Source organism: Dendrobium catenatum, unplaced genomic scaffold (assembly GCF_001605985.2).
Source record: "Dendrobium catenatum unplaced genomic scaffold, ASM160598v2 fragScaff_scaffold_1341, whole genome shotgun sequence".
NCBI lineage: Eukaryota > Viridiplantae > Streptophyta > Magnoliopsida > Asparagales > Orchidaceae > Dendrobium > Dendrobium catenatum.
Genome location: NW_021319803.1, coordinates 648244 through 668834, shown reverse-complemented (window position 1 = coordinate 668834; position 20591 = coordinate 648244). Strand labels below are relative to the sequence as shown.

General features: G+C 33.5%; 1 protein-coding gene across 1 annotated transcript; it reads right to left on the bottom strand.

The window, feature by feature from the left end:
* Positions 1-1044: 1044 nt before the first annotated feature.
* Positions 1045-18191, bottom strand: LOC110116421 (protein argonaute 1A-like). Its single transcript, XM_028699568.1, has 22 exons — positions 17571-18191; positions 17246-17454; positions 17010-17159; positions 16399-16532; positions 11682-11800; positions 11225-11331; positions 10989-11127; positions 10696-10812; positions 10431-10538; positions 9615-9686; positions 3809-3931; positions 3495-3660; positions 2863-2984; positions 2645-2782; positions 2396-2538; positions 2259-2321; positions 2118-2181; positions 1863-1998; positions 1654-1727; positions 1482-1576; positions 1357-1388; positions 1045-1256 (listed from the first exon to the last, which is right to left on the bottom strand). Exons 1-22 carry the CDS (start codon positions 18189-18191, stop codon positions 1045-1047), a joined length of 3144 nt encoding a protein of 1047 aa, XP_028555401.1.
* Between the last annotated feature and the right edge of the window lie 2400 nt (positions 18192-20591).

The window sequence follows — 20591 nt, the reverse complement described above, 5'->3', positions numbered from 1 at the left end:
CAAACTGATGAAGTGCATAGTAAAATTTTCTTTGGCATGCCCATCTTTCTATTAAAATTTGTTATGTTCTATTCTATTTTTTATTCTGACCCTATGTGCTTTATGCATGTGCTGGAGATTTAAAGGAGATATAATTGGAAGTGGAGTTATAATAGGAGGGTCTCCTTTATTTGGTGAAGGCAGACTGTGGGAGGAATAAATGAAAGTGGAGTATTATAAACAGACTTCGGGACATGCATGCCATTCTGCATATTATTTCATATTACACTCATAAAATGAAAATTATGTTAAAATAGCATAACATAATTATAAAGGAAAATTTTGAAAGCAAGTGTTTCATGTTATTTCTGTACAAATGATAATATGAAATATCTATTCAAAGGGTGAATGAAAGTACAACTCTATCCTGTTCTGGAAATCTATGAAACTGCAAGAAATTTGCATAAATGTGAAAAATATGTTATGGTAAATATCAGAGAAAATATTGTGACTTTATATTGTTTGAACTTATTAATTAAACCCTTGGTATACTTTTTTGCTATCATTGAATAAGGGCGATCATGAAAATATTTGAATGAAAAATATTGTCTTTCGGATAAGGGTGATGATGAAAATCTTTGAATAAAAAATTATATTATTTATTTTTTCATTATAATATATCTTTGCTGTCATTGAAAATATAAAACCCAAAATCTCTTAATTTGCAGCCTAAGCTCTCAACCAACAAGCCAACGTGAGCTGTGTAGTGCTCATTTGTTGCCTCTATAGAAATAGAATTGTACTAACACAATAATAAATTAAATAAAAAATGTAAATTTTTATTTATTTCAAAGGTTAATACAAAAAATGCATAAAATATCCACCCAGTTTCCGGCAAAAATTTATTGAAATCCCAAGTCAATTAAATTTGAAAGAAGAAACTTAGAACAAACTTTTCCATGGCCAGCTCTTTCAGTTGTAGACTAACAACATAGACCTGAACAACATGAAATGCAGCACATTGTCCTCGAGAGCAGGAAGAGTGGCTTGACAGCACAGCAGAACTCAACAATAGAACATCACCCTCTTAACATTTTCCTTGAGAGCAGGAAGAGGCTTGACAGCACCACCTCCAGCTACACGAGTGCTGCGTGGTTCATTTGCAGCTGCAGCTCTTCCAGCCGCAGCTCTTGGCTGTGAAACATTTTCAGACGTCATGGGCTCCATATAAAACCTTGCCCTGGAAGCAGCAAGATGAGCATAGTATGCAGGCGGCACTGTCAAAACATTGAGTCAGTTAACAGAATAAACTTACATCCCTCATAAATCGAGTTAACAGATTTCTCACAATTGAATGAAAATGGAAATAAATATTACCAATTGATACTGATCTTGTGCACCTTGCATATCTGCAAAGAGAAAAGATAGATATGCAGGCTATTAACTATAATAGCATCAAGAAGGAATAACCAAAGGAGGAAATATGAAGCGCATCTTATTACGTGTAGCATAAGCTATTTGTAAGCGTTTGCATTGCATCAGCGGAGAAGTTGTTTTCATCCCATAATACATGATAATGTGCGGGTCGGCTAGTCCCCTGCAAGCACATTGCATTGTCAGTTATAACATCAAGTAATAAAGTTTAAATATAAGAGAAAAAGAGGAGCTGCATGCCTGAATTCCTGCATGACTACATAGGTAGAAATCAAATTCAGTTGGATGACAGATTTTTGAATCAACCACAGTCCCTGCAATCATTCAAATCAAGAAAAAAATAATGAAAAATGCTTATAATGGAGGAGTATTTGGAAGGTAAGCACCAAATACACAGAAAATAACAAAGCACAAAACATATCACGCATTTATAGTAAATATTGATAAACCTGGAAGGATGTTTCCACTCTTATCTACTGACTGCTGGTCTGAATGGTTGTTTGCAAACAACCTGGTATGATGCCTTTTCTGAACAACCACGAAGGTAACGGGTGGTAGATAATCTGACTGCAACGAGGCACAAGCCTGTGGTGCAGTGCATAAATCACATATTGGTAAAACACAATACAAATGAAAAAAAAAAACAATCATTGACATTAATAACACAAAGATAAAGCATTAAAAAACACTATGCATGCACGTACTTTACGAATTGAATCAAGTTCACGAAGCAGAACTTGATTGAACTGTCCCTCGCTAACACCATCCCTGCAGCCAAAAAAGCACAAGAAATAAGGCAATATAAACCACATTAAATAGAGGAGAATTCTAAAGAAGGATCAGACCTGTAAAATATTATTCGCTCGGGCTTTCTCCCTGTAGCTTTTTTAAATGAAATAAGTAAATCCCTGAAAAAAAAAATGTCAATATGATATTTTCACAAAAATGTCAGATGTAAGAGAAAACTGAATAGAGAACGCACCTGATCATGCCACCAGAAACATTTCCACGCTGTGGATCTGATTCAAGCTTATATAAGTCCTCAATCAGCTCCTGACGATGGGCCTGAGCACTAACAAGTCCAGCATATTTGGTTATTTCTGGCCAGTCCTGAGAAGCAACAACCTACCATATGTCGAAAAATATTTAATAACTGGAAATTCAGACCAAAAGGGCCACAAATAACATTTAGAAAAAAAAAAAAGCTCCACAATAAGTGGATCAAACTTACCGCAGCAATTGAAGGGCTTGAGTCTTCACCAGGCTGAGGATGAGTCACATCTGCACCAAATATAATTGTGGGCCTTTCACTGACCAAAGGCAAGCGCCGTGAGATAGCATCAACCAGCACAGTGTTCCGTCCTCCAACCTACAAATTGCAATTAACTTGTCATAAATTATAGGTAACTATGGCGAAGTACACAAGCAACAGAAAATCAAAATACCAACCTTCACATTAATTTTCAAAGCAACATTGGCAAGGTACTGTGCGCTCATCCTAGAAACATGTTTGACTAAACAACATTGTGAAACTAACCCAATTTCAGTCTCGCATATACGCTTCAGATCCCCTATTACAAGTCAAAAAGTACAATTTAAAAATCTCATGCATATATAAGAAAAAATCATCATCATAAACAACATTATGATACCTAATTATGGTTTTATTTTATGCACCTCTCTTTGCATGACATTATAGCTTTGCAACTGTTTGATGTACTTAATTTCTTTCCTAAACCTCTGAGATATTAATTCTATCAACCAACCTTATAGGCACATTTTCCATTTACATGCATGAACTACCATGTTCATAATTCCACAAATTAATTTCAGTAAGTACTCATTATTATCAATCTCTTATAATAATTTCTCAAACAATCTTTGTTGATTTTGGCATGCATTAATCTAAACATTTTCATTTCAAAGATACCCAAATTAGTTTAGCCTTCTTAGTTTTTACCAACACAAAGAACCCATAGAGAAAAATCAATAACATAATAATGAAAAGATCTAGCAAATAATAAACAAATCGACATACACATAGAAGGTTTTTCTAAAATGAGAGCGAAAGATTTGTTTACCGTAAAGAGAACCATTATTTTCAGGCAATATTACAATAAGTAAATCAAGCTCTTTATGCTGCTGACGTAGAATGGTCATTGCGTCATTATAAAGTGCTTTCAATGCTCTTTCAACTTGATTAGGTCGTGCAGATGACAGTCGAATTACAGGCTCCAAAGTAAATTCCTGAAGAGAAGTTTAAATTATGAAACACCTTTTCAGTAATTACAAGAAATTAAGTAAAAAGAACCATTGTTAAAATTATAGAAATTTTTTCTAGTAATCATAACAAAACTGCAACTAAGTTTACAGATTCCATAATTAGAATACATACCATTCCAGACTTCTGACACATAGAAGCTAGCTCATAACAAAAGCGACGAATATCATTTTCCCTTACATTTTGAGCAAAATTGATGCAGGTCCAGTTGCTGACCCTCCCGCCATTTACCATTTTCTACAGTGAAAAAACAAATATAAAGCCTTTTAATAGCAAGCATAGTGCATGTTATTTCAATAAATTATGCTTTGCACAAAAAATAACATAGAAGATAACCTACACTACACTATTGACATGTATGCTATTAGCATTCAACAAAAAAATAATTTTAACAAAAAAAAAAAGATTAGTTTAAGGATTCCACAAGCATTACATTTGCATATGTTGTAATTGATCAACAGGAATAACTTAAAATGAAACAAACACTGCATCAATAGAAATCCTCCGTATGGAAATTTATTATGTTAATCCTCACAAAATATAAAGCAATCAAATCCCCGAAAAGATATCCAAAATCCCAATATTGGACTGTGGGCTCTGGAAATTCGACACCGACCTCCGCCACTACTTTTCGGTGGAGTTTTAACGGATTAAGTTCCAGAGTAAATTTTGGGAAGGCGGATAAGTTTGTAGATAAGACACTACCTAGAGATTTCATCCTCATTTGCGAGGACTTTATGATCTAAGTTCTGATTTCCTATAGGCACAAGCCCCTATAATTAATTACCCCTCCCGATCACGAGAGAGATCTTTCGCTAGTCATCAATCAGATACGTAGAAATATGGGTTATTTCACATATAGTAGCAACATGGGTTTAGGTGTTTGAAAATTGGAATCTCACCATTTTATACTTAAAGCTGATGGTGGGGGAATGGATGATGGACCTGATCAAGATCCTATAATTTCGTCATCCCGAGCCATCGTGGTTCTAGGTTTACTTAATCAGAGCAGGTAGTCAACCCAACCTAATAGAAGGATCCTTGTCGGTATCCATTGGTTGCTTCGTCCATGTGATGCCCCAGAATCAAATAGTGAAAGGATTCGTCTGACATTCTGATCGATCTCCATTCCAGTTGCCAAACTCGGACCTGAAAATTTAAACCACATATAATGAGCTTACAAAGCCCAGCAGGTCACCAAAGCCTACAACTGAAATCAAAGCACGGCGATGCTATCGGGCCGATCGCCAGATCGTCCCAGGACGATCAGACCAAAAACGATCGGCCTGGACGACTCCCAGAACTATTCTCAGGCCTATATTTTCTACAGTGCCGATCGGCCTGGACGATTATCAATCGTCCTGGACGATCCTGAGAGAAAAAAATCCAAATCAGAGAGGAACAGTAAGGGAACGAGGTCTCACAGTCCAAGGGTACCTTGTATACCTAGGGGAGTATTTTTCTAAGGGGATAAATTTGAATTCACCTTAACTAACATAGGGTTTTGTGCCTTAATAATTATATCCTATTGATTCATATCTCAAGGATTTGATGTCATTAATGAACGTATTAGCTCTGGCCATAATCGTTATCTCGTTGTGTCATTTGACGGAAAAACCACTCGGTTCAGAGGGCCCTAGGTCATAGCCATTTTGCCTGCGATGCTATTTAGCAGCAAAATTGCCAGTAAGAAGACACATACCATGTACTTACTAGAAGAAGATTATTTGAGAATGAATACTATTGATATTTTCGAGTAAGTATTAGCTCTATGTGAGCTGAAGTAAATTTTAATTTGTTCACCTCGGCAAATTATTGCGGAGGGTGGATGGATTTTGCTTTAAGTGATTTGATGGTTGATTTCAATTTTAAACATTTGAATTTTGAAGTTTTTGAGATTTTCTTGGAGTTTATATGGGTATTTGGGTGAAATTTTGGATTTATAGAACTAACTCATCTGCTTGAGATCCATATTCAACATGACCATCATCGGGATGACTTTGAGGTCACTTGAAAATATTTGAATTTTGTGAAAGTTTGAGAGCATTTTGAAAAATATGAAATTAACACCTTCGATTGAGATCTACGATCAACACGACCATCATTGGAGTGTTAATGGACAATTGTATTTTATTGATTGGACCTTCTCGACTCTATCTACTGGTCGACAGAGGATCATGTCCATAGGCTTTATAATTTTATTGATGAATTTCTTTTTTTTTCATAGTCTTTGAAGTCCTTATATGAATGTATAAAATAAATATCTCGGTCGATACAACGACCATATATTTGTTTGATGGTTCGAGCCGTGCCAACTTCTAAATGCTCGCATAGAAGGATCGAGCTCGAACTTGGGTTTATTTATTGACTCGCGTAGTATCCCTAGACATCATGTGTATACCTATAACACACTCATCGGGGCCCATGCAGGTATACAATTGCACTTGCCCCTTTTGTGTACCTATGTGTTTACATATTACAGTTCATGTCTTGGGACATTTTTGTAATATTTTGATGTTGATCAATTGTGCAGGTGACCTTCATTTGAATGCAACATTCTATTTAGATGCTCATACATGCCTTCTGTCTGTTTGTAAGGATGTTGCAGATCCGATGGCTTGTTGTAGCAGCTTATGAATTGAGTTGTTTGCTGCTTTGTACAGGTAGACTGTTGTGCACTACTTATTGCTTTCTGTATGTGAATTATATTGCATTAATGAATCTCTTGCTATTTTCTTATGGTTGACACATTGGGCACACAATGATCTTCTACAATAGCTCATAGGAGTTTGTATACTCGTATCCCTTCGTTGCACTTATTGCATATTAAATCCCCTCTACTTGTAAGGGATAGTTATATTCATTGGTCGTTGAACTACTACAGGTTGTATGAATATGGAAATGATTATTGCATACTTTTGTATTCATCTATAGAGAATGTTATCAACTGTAGGCAATGTTCATTTGCAAGTTGACTTTGATTGTAGGGATATTGCAACATTAGTTGCATGCTAACATGAATTGCTAGGTGAGTTGTATCCATCACCAGCTCCTTCATATAAGTCGATTGATGAATGGTTGTATTTGCTTGTGTATCTCAGTGATTGATTCATAAGAGTTCATAGGCTTTGTAGGTTATCCCTTGCTCGTAGACAGCATGCACTTGATGTACAAACCGATCACTTTTTGCTTACAAGGGATCAATGTATTTGTCTTCCCATAGATGGTTGTTAACTGTAGGAGCATTATTGCATTCATTGTGAGCTCCATTGGGTAAATTTGCAAGAAGATATATTGTTCGATTGATGTTGGTTGTAGGGGTGTCATTATACTCACATCAACTCTTCTAGTGCTGCTTGTAGGGATGTTGTATGCATTGCACATTCTACATGCTTTGCTTATGAACATATCATTACATATATCCCGCCATAATTCATGTGTGTTTCATTGATTGCATTGTTATTAACATGCATGTTGTTCTTGCTCATAAATGATGCATTTATCATTCGTCGCCTACAACAAGCCTTTTGTTTGCTCATTAGCATTTGTATCTTAGTTGACATGATAACACCTTAATGTTGATTGGAGACTTTATCCTGTTGATTGTAAGCATGCCATATGGGAAGTTCCTTTTCATTCAATAAAAATTCCATGTTTATTTACTTGCGCTCAATTAAGAGTTCATCACTTGCATGCATTGAGGGTTCATTCCTCATAAGTCTTGTTTGATTGCTAACATTCATTCGATTGCATTTACTTGCATACTGGCTTCATAGAAGACCCTTGAGTTCATTTGTAGGTTGACAAGCACATTGTATTCACTTGTATGCATCTTGATGTTATTCACAAAGGATCCATAAGTCTCTTGAAGTTGCTCGTCGATAGACTGTGGTGTATGTTATATGCTATTTGTGTCATTACTCAAATTAAATTCTTATTGCTTTGAGTGCATTGAACCACTAATTAGTATTTATACTTTCAAAATCCTTATGTATTTTAGAGTTGTAAGGTCTGATTCACTGTATGTGTTCAAGTTCGAGTTCATACTATTTGTAGTTCATGTCACATTCGAGTTCAAGTCTTTGTTATCCAAGTCAAGTTTGAATCAGGTCTCGTATTTAATCATTCAAGTTTTCATTTAGTCCATTTAATTGTTCAAATCAAGTCCAAACAAAGTCCACGTTTTTTTTTTGTCCAAGTCATGACCTCGATTCACCAAAAATTTTGGCAGTCTGCCGGCGTCTCCCCCGTTTAGTGAAAATTTTAGGAGTCTGGGCCTCCCGCCATGGTAGAGAAAAGCATGCAAGGTCGGTGTCAGATGACACCAATGCCAAAATCTTCAATCACACCACGCCAGAGAAAGGCGTACATGGGTTTTCAAGAATACCTTTTTAGAAGCGCAATTATTTCCCCGATGGTACTGAGGCGCATACGGGTACTTATATTTTTGTCCCGCTGTGCTAAGAAAAGCGAGCACAAGGGGTTCCTTGGCATGCCGCAAACACGGTAAACAGGACTTTGGGTAGATTACTCACCTCGCCACGAGTACTGCGACGGGCTTCCTCCCACCGTACTAAGAAAAGCGCACATGGATGGTTGCTCCCCGCGCTATAGGCGCCAAAAATGGGGTTTAAAAGTTTTAGAATTTTATACCTACGTTGAGGGGATGACGACGATGTCGGGGCATGCAAATCGAGGTAAACAGTTTTTCTTTTCTTTTCTTTTTTTCTCTTCTTTTTTTTCCTGTCTTTTTTTTTTTTTCTTTTTTCTTTTTCTTTTTTCTTTTTACTTTTCTTTTCTCATCATTTTTTTTTTTTTGTTTCATTCACATATTTCCTACTGTTTGATCTAGTGTTGTGGTGGAGAGTTGGAATGGGTGTGTAAGCGATTGAAAGTGTGGTCTAACGGGCTGATTTGAGTAAGATAGACTATTTGAGTGAACTTGGGAGTGTAGTAGGCTAATTTAGACTAAAGGTTTAGGGTTTAATGGGGTTCGGCAATATGAGATTGGGCTCGATTTGTGGAGGGAAAGGCAGTCGGGTAGCAAGCGGCAAGAGGTATGATGTTAGCAGGATTTCAGCCAAATTTTCTAGATTTTTTTTTTTTTTTGATTTCCTATGTAGGTCAACATGGACCCTAACTACCCATTAGATGAAACCGAAAGTTCAAAGAATCAGAGAAAAACTCTATTGGAATGAACCTAAAATTTAGCCAATAAAGGCATCTTACAATTATCACAAATATGAGACTGATAAAAGTCAAATTTTGACACAGCTCAACTTGGCCTGTTGGTTGAGAGCTTAGGCTTCCAACTAAGAGGCCTTGGGTTCGAGTCTTTATGTATGTGTTGTGTGTGTGAGTTTGCCTTAAATAGCCTAAATGTCCCAAAAAAAAGTCAAATTTCGGCTTCATTTGTGATGGCTTTTTTATTGCTTCTTAAATCAGCTTTTTAATACAAAAATTAAAATTTGTGTACTCTAAAATTATTTTAAGAAGCATTAAGAAAGTCGTCCCAAACAAAACCTTAATAAAAAAATTTAAGTTAAACAGACAGATTTTAAAAGATTTAAAAAATCTCATAAACATTTAGCTCTATGGAAAGGCTGGCATCCAAATAATATTACAATATATGAACATCAACTGTCCAATCCACCATTTATAAACACAGAACTATTCTAGCACCCAATCTCAAGGACATGTAAAAATATTAATGGACATTTTTTTTTAAGAACAAAAAGGATTTATGTAGCCAACCCCATGTAGTGAGATAAAAGGTTTGATGTTGTTGTTGCTATTGTTGTACAAATGGGATACATTATTGCTTTTTTGTCATTGTAACGGCTTAAAATGAATGCATAAGCAAGCAACAGAATACTAATAGATAAGATGAATTTTGTCATTGGCTCTGCAAAACAAATACCTTATTCATCATATTCCATTGGCCCTTTTTTGGCAAGCAACTCTGCTCCTCACCGGTTTCGCTGTATTTAAGCTGCACAATTGGAAGCATGAAACCTCAGAGACTAATTAAATGATATCAACATAATCAGTAATACAATAAACATTACCACTTAAAAGCAGCTTAAAACTTTGTGAATAACTATCTAAAGTGTTTATTCAAAAAAATTTATCTAAATCTTTTATAGTTGTTTCAATTAACTGCAAAAATTCGAAAACCAAAAAATCAACTACAGCTTCATTATTTTGGGAAACTTCTGTAGAAAAAAATGTATTAATTACAGCAACGGCTTAGCTAGTTCAAATAATTACTAAGTTGCTAGTAACTATTTTCTATTCATTTTATTTTAAATTTCAATCAATCTTTTTGAACATACTAATAAATAAACAAAAGAAAAGTATGATATCTTCAAAATAAAATCAACATCCATGATATACTATAATTTATGATTTTATGCAATTTCAAGTTTGATTCCCTTGTCTTCTAATAATTTAAGAAGATGCATTATTCCAAAAAAAAATCTATATAAGCTTATATGATTGTAAGAGTCTATCATAAATCTTTTTTTTTTTTGTGGACATTTAGGCCAATTAAGGCAAATTCACACACGCATCACATACGCAAGACTCGAACCCAGTACCTCTTGATTAGCAGCCAAAACCCTCAACCAACAGACCAAGTTGAGTTACGTTACTTCTATCATAAATCTCACTACATGCAATTAGACTACCTACTTTCTCACTAGTTTTATAAGGAAAAATCAATTTATTTACATACCCGAGGTGCAGGCAGCAGGCGTGCTTCAACTGATGCAAGTTCCCTACGGATTTTAATTCCAAACTCCTTGGCATATGGATCCAAATGGTATTCATTACGATTAACCGTCTAGAAAAGCAAAATTTGGTACTTATAAATATGTCTTATAAAACTAACAAGGATGAATAAAGAAAGGAAAACCACATATCAGAAAGACTTTCTATCATGAAAAAAAAAAGTAAAGAGTACTTTAAAAGAAGAGTTCAATAGAAAAAAGTCATTTTACCCTGATAATATCGCTCTCACGATCTTGTGGGCGCTGGCAGGTTGCCTTTAAAAAAGCAGTTACTTGTTTTCCATTCAACCTCTTAGAATATCTTTGTCCTTTAACAATCTGGCAAACCTAATTACAAACAATACTAGCTATTCAACACCAGCCTTTAGCCAAAAAAAAATATCTAATGTAAACTTCATTATAAACCAAGCACAAACTCCACAAGACTGGACGCATTAAGAATCATTATTGCATCAAGACACAATTAAATAGGCGTTCACAAAGGCATGAATAAATGAGCATACCTCCATGGGAAGATAGTTTGGCCTCTGTTGATTGCCAACTTGAAGACAAGGCCAATTAGGAAGTTGGATAACAAAACCATAAGCATCTTGAAAATATTGTATCACTGTCTTCATTGTGCCTCTCTCATCCACAGAAAAACTATCACCAGCCACAATACAATACTCATATGCACATAATATATAACAACAGAACATCAACGGAATAGAATACTACAGATAATTAGGCAAATACATACGACAGGTCTTTTGTTGCCTGTGGCGTTAAAGAAGCTATACGATATTTTCTACGGGTGTTGCCACGATGTGTAACCTCCACTTTCACACCTCTTAGCGATTTATTCACCTGCAAAAGCAGCCAAACAAGCATGAATTTAATTGAAGCTATAGCGCAGAATGATTATGAATTTGCACTTTCTTTAAGGAAGAATTCCTGAGCTTTCCCAAAAAGGGAACAAAGAGAAAAGAGTAAAAGATGACTCTTGTAGGAAAGATAGAAGAAAAAAATTGATACCTATCACTGTGTCAAATTCATGCTATATAAAACATGACTACAATATCTAACCTAATAGTGAATAGAGATGTAAAAAACAAAATAAAAAAAGTAGGGGAGGAGGAAATTCTTAAAGGCCTCATAATATAACAACAATCACATTTGGAACAAGCTAAAAATCATTTCATATTTGGGAAACTAACCGTAGCACGTTCTATATCAGTTAGCTTTCTATGTTGAACATCTCTAAAATCCCATCTCAAAAGCTTTATTACAAAATCAACAACAGGCGATTCCTCAATGAATGCAGTTGATGAAATATCTGCGTAAGGAAGGTACATATCAAATCAAACATTGACAAATACTAGAGCAAATTATGTAAAAACAAAGATGAATATGCTTATGTGACATGCAGAGCATTTGATAAGCAATACCTAACATTCTAACAGAACATTCTATTTACACAAGATGAAAAACTGTGCATAAGTCTTCACAACCTGCACGAGCAAAAATAGGACTTCCTGTCATATTGGAACAACACGAACAAGTACTTCTTTGAAAAATCTCTGCGACGGATTTGAACAACACCCACTTGTGCTTGGGTTTATAAGTTTCCACATAATGCAAACGGATACTTAATTTTTGAGTTTTGAAATTATACCTTGCACATGAGTTAGTCAAGAATGGGATAAAGAGGGAATTTCACGAGGGGCGAAAACATAAGTTTTACTTTTTTTAATATTTCTATTTAGAGAGAATGGGGGGAGGAGAGAGGAAGGAGGGGAGAGAGGGTGAGAGTGATAGAGAGTGGTAAGGGAAATAGCAAAGAGAATAGTGAAGAGAAAGAAAGACAATGTGAGAGGTTGTAGAGATTGAGGTTGATCTCCCTCTCTATTTAGAGAGAGGAAGGTGGAACTAGGAGTTCGGTTAATGGGTAGAGGAAAGCGGAGGAAGAAGGTGGCCGATCGTTTGGTTGGAGGCCAAGCAGGTAGCATTTTGGTGGTTTAATGATGGTGGTTTGGGGAGGAGATGATGGAAGGAGTAGAGAGAGGGAGGTTGCTATAGGAGGTGTAGTAGCTAGGCGGTGGCGGCGTAGCTCGCATGATAACTGCAACAATGTGGAGCTACAGGCGGGTAGAAAAATGGAGTAGAGAAGCTCGAATATGGTTGTTGGCTGACGCTAGGTGGCTAAGGGAGGCAGATGGTCACGGCGGCAAGGGATATTTTAAATAAATTTATATTGCAATAATTAATCAAATATTAAGATAGAATTACATAATAGTATTAATTAGATTAATCATTAAGGTAAAATTAAATAATTGGTAAAATTAAATTAATTATTATATAATTATATAATTAAAATAATTATAATAAATTATATAATTAAATTAATTATTATAAATTATAACTTTATTATTATATAAAAATAATTAATTAATAATTAAATTCATTATTAATTTTTATATTAGTTAATTATATATTTATAAATTAATAATTATATAATAATTATTAATTTTTATATAATTAAATTATTTTTAGATTTCTTTAATTTAAAACAACCTGTAGAGATTTCACATGAACAAAAAGTAAACTCATCCATAATTTTTTTTTTCGAATTCATTTTCAAAATGTATATTCCACAAAATCCATACACTGCAATACATAACTACAAATAAAAACAAAGCAAAGAAATAAATAACCATGTCTGTACAAAAAATTATAAACTAAAAAGTAAAAAGTACATAGACTAACTCAACTTGCAATCTTAACTACTCAACCATCTCATTACCCTTTCCCTGACCTGAAAAAGAATGTAGAATAGATGTCAACACGCTTAACAAGTCACACTTGCCGATCTTAATTTCTAATAATAAACCCATTATACATGTAGAAATTTGAAAGTAGTTATCAGCGTGATATTATTATGAACAAAATAGTGATAGCAATTAATAGAATTTAAATGAACTTTGTATTAAAAGTAAATAAATAAATACTTCATATAACAAAGCAAAAAATAACAAATTTTTCTCAGACCCTTATACCTCCTATGAAAAACAAATATTAGAAGTCAGGTCCCTAATGACTCCCCCATACTAGCATATCAGAAAACTGACCCTTATGACTCGCAAAATACTTAGCACATTATATATTAAAAAAATTCAGGCTCTTATAACTCCTGCATTCAACATATCTCACATCCACCCAATATCAAAAACTCAAAATAACACATTTCAAGTAGATACACACATAAAAAAATATAAATAAATCAATTTAAGAAATTCACATAATATTTTACTTATAACCAACTGATTCAACAATTGACTATAATTTCAGAGTTTCAAAATTTCACCAGATTGTCAATGAATATTCAAAACATTATTTTGAAGTTTTAGTTATACTACAATATTATTTTCTGCGATCAGAATTATTTTCTAATTCGTCAAAATAGCCCGCTTTTTAAACTACCCAGTGAAATGTTTTAAAAAAAAATATTTAAATGCCCATAACGATCATTATGGGGCTTCGAAAGAGACTTAGGTGGCAGGGAATCATAAAGGAATGGATCATAACATTCTAAAGGACAAACAATCGTAGGCCTTTATGCTCCAATATGAGAATAAATAGAAGAGCAGAATGGTCACACATATGTTTCTCTTTTGAGTATCTTGTAGAGAAGGAATTGTATTATCACGAAGAATAAAAGATAATTTCACTTGAAAGAAAAAATATATGTAACTGAATGTGCCAGAGATTTATCATACACAACACATGGTATTGAATATAAGATTTATTTTATTATTGATAAATAGGTTTCCCATGCGTGCAAATATCTTGGATGAAGGGTTTAAAAATACTCTTGATTAAAGATGTTCATTCATTTTTCCTTTAAGTTTGATACATGAATGATTATTTTTTAGGTTAATTTGTTATTTAAGGTATAAAATTTAATATCCTAAAAGCCTAACAATGACACAAGTCTAAGCTATCAACAAGCAAAATAAGTAGAAAAACCTATAAAAAACATATAGTTTTAGTACGCAATCAAAGTAAACACACCAATCATCATTGAATAAAATAATAAACGAAAAGCTAGAAGTAAAATTGAGTTCCGCAATACACCACTATAAATGAAAAAAAAGTGTAGTTGAGCTCTATCATAATTATAACTTAGCCTAAAACTATACATCAATAAAATGATATTTGAGATCTTGAATGCTTCTATCAACATCTTCATTTGGCCTCCTATCTTTTGAAATTGCCCACATATCTACATAGTTTTCATAAACTAAATGTACATGATTAAAAGAAATCAATTACATATTGCCCTTATAAGAGAAGATAAAGTTAACAAAATAAAATATATTTACATATCATAGAAGGCCTGACATGAATGAATGGCAAACTATATCCTTAGCCTTTATTGGCTATGCCTATTTAGGGCTTGAGCTTATTATAAAAGCACCTACAAGCAAAATAGATTATGCTTTTTTATTAAATTTAACTGCTCCTTTATAGGCATGACCACCTGCAAAGTAAAACAATATATATTTCTATCACAACCATTTAAAGGCAAGTGCACACAATATCAAGTCACAAACCAATAAAGAAATAAACAAAAACAACACATAAAAAAATCACAACACATCACAAATATGAAAAAAAATCCTACCTACACAATAGCCCTATGATGCCCAAGGGATGTGCATATCTCACAATTTAAGTTTGTGCTAAGTCAGTAAGGGTCTCAATCTAATTAAGCATGCCATTTTCAAATTATAAGTTTGATTAAATTTTGTTTGAATTTATTAACCGGGGATGATTTTAATTTAAATAATTAATAATTTAATATCAATTTATTATGTTTTTAATAACTTAAGGGTTTTATTATTAAGGGTTATAAAGAGCTAAAGTGTGATGCATGTACACCACTCGAAAATGAGATTTGTCATCATAAAGTCCCTCAAATCTATACTTACACTATTGTTTTAAAGCAAGATTGTGAAAATGTGAGTGGGCAAAAAATTGAAAGGAGAGATTAAAAATTCAATGTTTCAACCGAAATTGAACCAATGATAGAATAAATATTAAATTATTTAAATAATATCTAAATAATTTAATAATTTTATAATATTATAAATTCTAAAAAATAAAAAAATTATACAGAAATAATATATTTTACAAATTTTAAATTTGAATGTATTAATATTTAAATTTAATTTATATTTAACATAAAATTAGTTCACATATACGTTATAAAATTAGTATAAAACTATTGCTAATTTATTATATATATTTATATATAATTTAAACTAATAAATTATATACAAATTTTACATTATAAAATTGCATCTATAAATTTACGTTATATCATTTATTATTCAATAATAAATAAAAAATTTATTTTTATATTATATAATTAAATCAATGATCAATTAAATAGATTACAAACCTAAATGTTATCAGCTACAAATTAAATATTTTTCACATTATAAACATTAATTAAAAAATGTGTAAAAATATATAATCTATATACATAAGGAAGATGAGAATTTCTTATTAATTTTTTTAGTCCAACATCATTGAGGTACTATATATTTGTATTGTTTATATTATTTTTTTAGCTGACAGGAGACAGAAAGACTGAAAAACTCATGTGGTAAAAAAGATTATTATTAAATTTATTATATATTTTAAAAATAAAAATCTATAAATTTAAATCAATTTATTAAGTGTTTTTATTAAATTTATTAATTTAATTATATACTAGCTCATTTTAAAATTATTTATTTCATATAAAATAAGCCAATCGATTTTTGAAAACCAGTTTGCCAGTTAAAATCGGTTATGACTATTTCATTGCGAAACCGGGCCAGCTAGTCCGAGATTAAAATATAAAATATTGAAAAAAAGCATTGTTACCAATATTCAGTGATAAGCCCATCTGCGTAGGTCTGATGCTTTGATAAAATCCTCTCCAACTTTCCAAACCTTCGCCAAGAGGATTCTTGTGACAAAGATCGGGGGAGTAGAAGGATCGTCCAATAGGATAACACCTAATCATTTTACAAAACAAATAATATTTTGAAACGTTTGATACAATATAGTGTCACTAAATAAATTCATTGAATACCGGCAGTAATTCCGACAGTCTGACCGTCGGTACAAAACCAATTAACCAACGAAAGTTTCGGAGGTCAAACCAATTAACCAACGAAAGTTTCGGAGGTCAAATGACCGCCAGACAAACCGCCAGTATATTCTTACCATGACGCATTTACCAGCCGTTCAACGGTCATTTTTAAGTAAATTATTTCTATCGGTTGAAACCGCCGAAAATGCCTCTGATGAATTTTACCGTCAGAAATATACCACCGGTTTAAATTTTCCACGCAGTTTATTCCAGCGGTTTTTAGGCCTCCGGAAAACAGCATGAAAACTCAGGTAAATTGTTGTATTTCACAGGAAATACCTCCGGTAATGAACAATTTTTCTAGAAAGAAATAATTTCAGCTTGAGCACAAAATAATTACTTGGCAGTGGGCGATTCACGCAGCACAATGTCCAGAATTTGCAGAGCTTCTTGTGGAGCATCTGCTTGCCTCCCAGCCAAGAACATTTTCAGCTGATGAAGATCGGTTCGAGCAGCAAGTTTAATGACAACTTTGAAATTCCTCTGCCGCCTATTTTATTAGCATATTGAGCATATCAGCAGGTCAAAATGGAAAACTAGAATCAACAGTACTAGGCTACTTGTGAAGAAAAAGACCTTGCAGCTCCAGCACCATCATCTTCATCAACTAAAGTAATTTGAAATTCTTTAGAAGTAAATGGCAGTGAGCCAGCAGTATAAAGGCTCTTCCTGCCATCATAAACAGGAAGGCGGTCTCCCAAATGGGAGGCTTTAAACATCCTTACAAGTTCTTTGATGACAGATCGGTTAACCCTACGAGAAGAAACTTCTGGTGTAATGGAAACCTGTCCGATACAAGCAGGAACTACTGAGAGCATATATTTGGTGAAAGCACAGTATTTTGAAGGAAAAAATGGTAAGTCTGTAAATTCAAATTTTGACCTGAAGAGTTAAAACTCACATCATATTGATAAAAATCCCTGTCAGTGAGCTCAGCAATGAAATGGTTGGCCTTAACCACACAGCTTAGACCACTGCTGCCTTTGCCTGGGCGCAAAGGAAACCGTAGTTGTTTGCTCGACGCTGGAACAACAGCCTTACTAATTGCTGGTTCAATCTGAAGAGAAAGCTGTTGAAGCTGCTCCGTCGGGATTTCAGAGGGCCTCGATGAGCTTGCCTCTTCAGATGGAGTTTGTGACGTTGCTTGTTGCAACTTGGGAAGCGGCGGCCTAGACGTTTCAGCTGCAGATGGGCCAGCGCCACCACCAGATGGATAAGCACCACCTTGCCGACCACGTAGGGTTTGCCGGCCACCACGGCCCTGGCCGTGATAACCTCCACCAAGACCCTGATAACCACGTCCACGTCCTCCTTGCTGTTGAGGATTAGCACGAGCCCAGTCCCTTCCAGACTCACCACATTGCTGCAAATCTGGATTGTAATGAGCTCCACCCTCTTGCTGCATACCTGACGGGTGCTGAGCTCCACCTCTTCTAGCACCAACAAATTCTCGGGATCCTGATGAGCCCTCACTGCATCCATCACCAGGACCAGGAAGTACAGTTCTTCCCTTTCTAACCATGGCTGCAACTACAATTACAAACGCAAAAATAATATATTTTTACCATACAATAATAGAAAGTGTATTTATTTACATACATATCATTTCATATCATGCTATTTACATATCTAATATCTAAAACTTCAATATTTCATCACTATCACCCATGAATCAAATATAGGTGCAAGAAATGAAATATTAAAATTTATAGGATGATATGAGTGATAGGAATGAAATATATCAGTGACAAATTTGATATTAAAGTTTTCTATAGGTGACAGGTATGAAAAATTAAAATTTTGAATGTTAGATATATAAATGTCATGTTATAAAATAGTATGCATATAAATTCCTCTAATAAAAAATAAAAACATTATATCATGTAAGATGAATACACCCTGCATGACAGCATAAGAGCAAAAGAATAGCATACAAGGAATTTCTGAACCATAAGAATACAACAAATACAGATTTATAGATAACAATTCATTGATGGAGAATAGACAAAGAGACAACCGGAAATAATAATAAATTTTTGCAACAGCAGCTTCATGATTAGCTGCAAACAGAAAGGAGACTACATCGAAGTCAAAGTTATAATAATAAGTTGGCCCCTCTGTGAATTTTATTTAAAAAAAAAAAAGTTCAAGACTAAAAACTTCCATCCATTGAACTGACAACCTTGCACCACAAATTCTTTAATAGGCCCATTGCACTGTAAAATAAATAAGAACTAAAAAGTGCTATAGATTTCAGGTAGTATTATTTTTATAATTAATATGTTGCTAGTCTGCTAAAAAGTGCTAAAAAGTGAGAGCCGTGATAGTTCCTATAGCAAAGTATTTTATTAATAACAACAACAACATCATCAAGCTTTTATCCCACTACGTGGGGTTGGCTACATGAATCCTTTTTCTCCATTGTGTCATATTAAAAGTCAAATTCTCGTTTAAATCTAATAAAGAAAGGTCATTCCTAATATTTTCTAACCAAGTCTTTTTAGGTCTACCCCTAACTTTTTTAACATAAGTCAAATCTAATACCTCTACTCTCCTAACTAGGTTATCGGAAGGCCGCCGTTTTATGTGACCAAACCATCTAAGGCGACTCTCTCTAATCTTATAATAATTTTTATTAATGTATATAATAATTTTTAAAATCTCATAAAATTATAATTATTAATGTGAACTCAAAATATTTAGTAAAATTAGAATATTTTTACTTTACTCAGCATACACTCAACCAAATAACATTTCAGTATTTAGAATGCACTGCTTTTATTTTACTCCGCATACATCAAACCAAACAGAAAAAAATTAATTCTCTTGCATTCACTTTACAGACAACCAAACAGCTTTAATGTATTTACAACCAAACAACTTCAATGCATTTACTTTATCTTGTATTTACTTCACACTGTATTTAAATTACAATGAACAGCCACATAGTAGCATGGAAAAGTAAACCAAAAATTAAAAAAATTCTCCGGTAGGCCTGCATAAAAGGGACTACAATGTTTAGCCAAGGGAAAATCAGTAATCGTGATGCCGTTGGAATCGCAAACCCTATAACAAACAAGAAAGGATCCCACTGTAAGAAAAATTAAGGTGGAAAAATGCATAAAAAGAAGACAATAACTCAGTTGAATGATTAAACATTGCAAGTCAATAAAGCATCAAAGCACATATAGAGAACATCATATGTCTGAATTATTGGAGTTATTAAGCTTAAAGATGTTACCTTATCAATATTATCACATGTGATTAATAGTTATGGTAAGAATTTGTTGTATTTATTATAGTAATATACCTTCATTATTAATGATATTTTCTTTCAGTATATTTTTCTTGTTGCTTTTCTCTTGCCTGTATATAAATACATTAGAACTAGCATCAAATGTAATCAAGGACAAATATAGCATTTTATGATTTGTGACATGAAATGAGAGTCTTCCATTCTTCCACCTTCTCCTCCTCCATCGAATGATCATTAATTATACTGTTAGTCTCACAGGAATTCTTTTCAATTCAATTTTTTGGGGTTTTCTTTTGTGGATTTTATACTTGGTTCTACTGCTTTGGTTCCACTCATGGATCTTCTCTAGATAAGGAGGAGGTATTTGTCCTATGTCCCACTTAAATTTTATTTGGGACAGCTTTCTTATTGATCTCTAAAGCCTCTTTTCAATACAAATTTTAAAAAAAAAAAAATTTGAAACTTTTGTACTAGAAAATTGTTTTATAAATCAGTAAGAAAGCTGTTCAAAATGAAGTTTTAATTCGGTATCTTTTTGCAAAAGAAAGATTTGCCTCTATTTCTCTCAATTTTGCTTGGTTTCATTGCTTTCATTTGTTTAGGCTCATTGCAACTCTTACCAAGTAAAGAAATACCACAGTGTTTATTTGATTTTTTTTAGCTTTC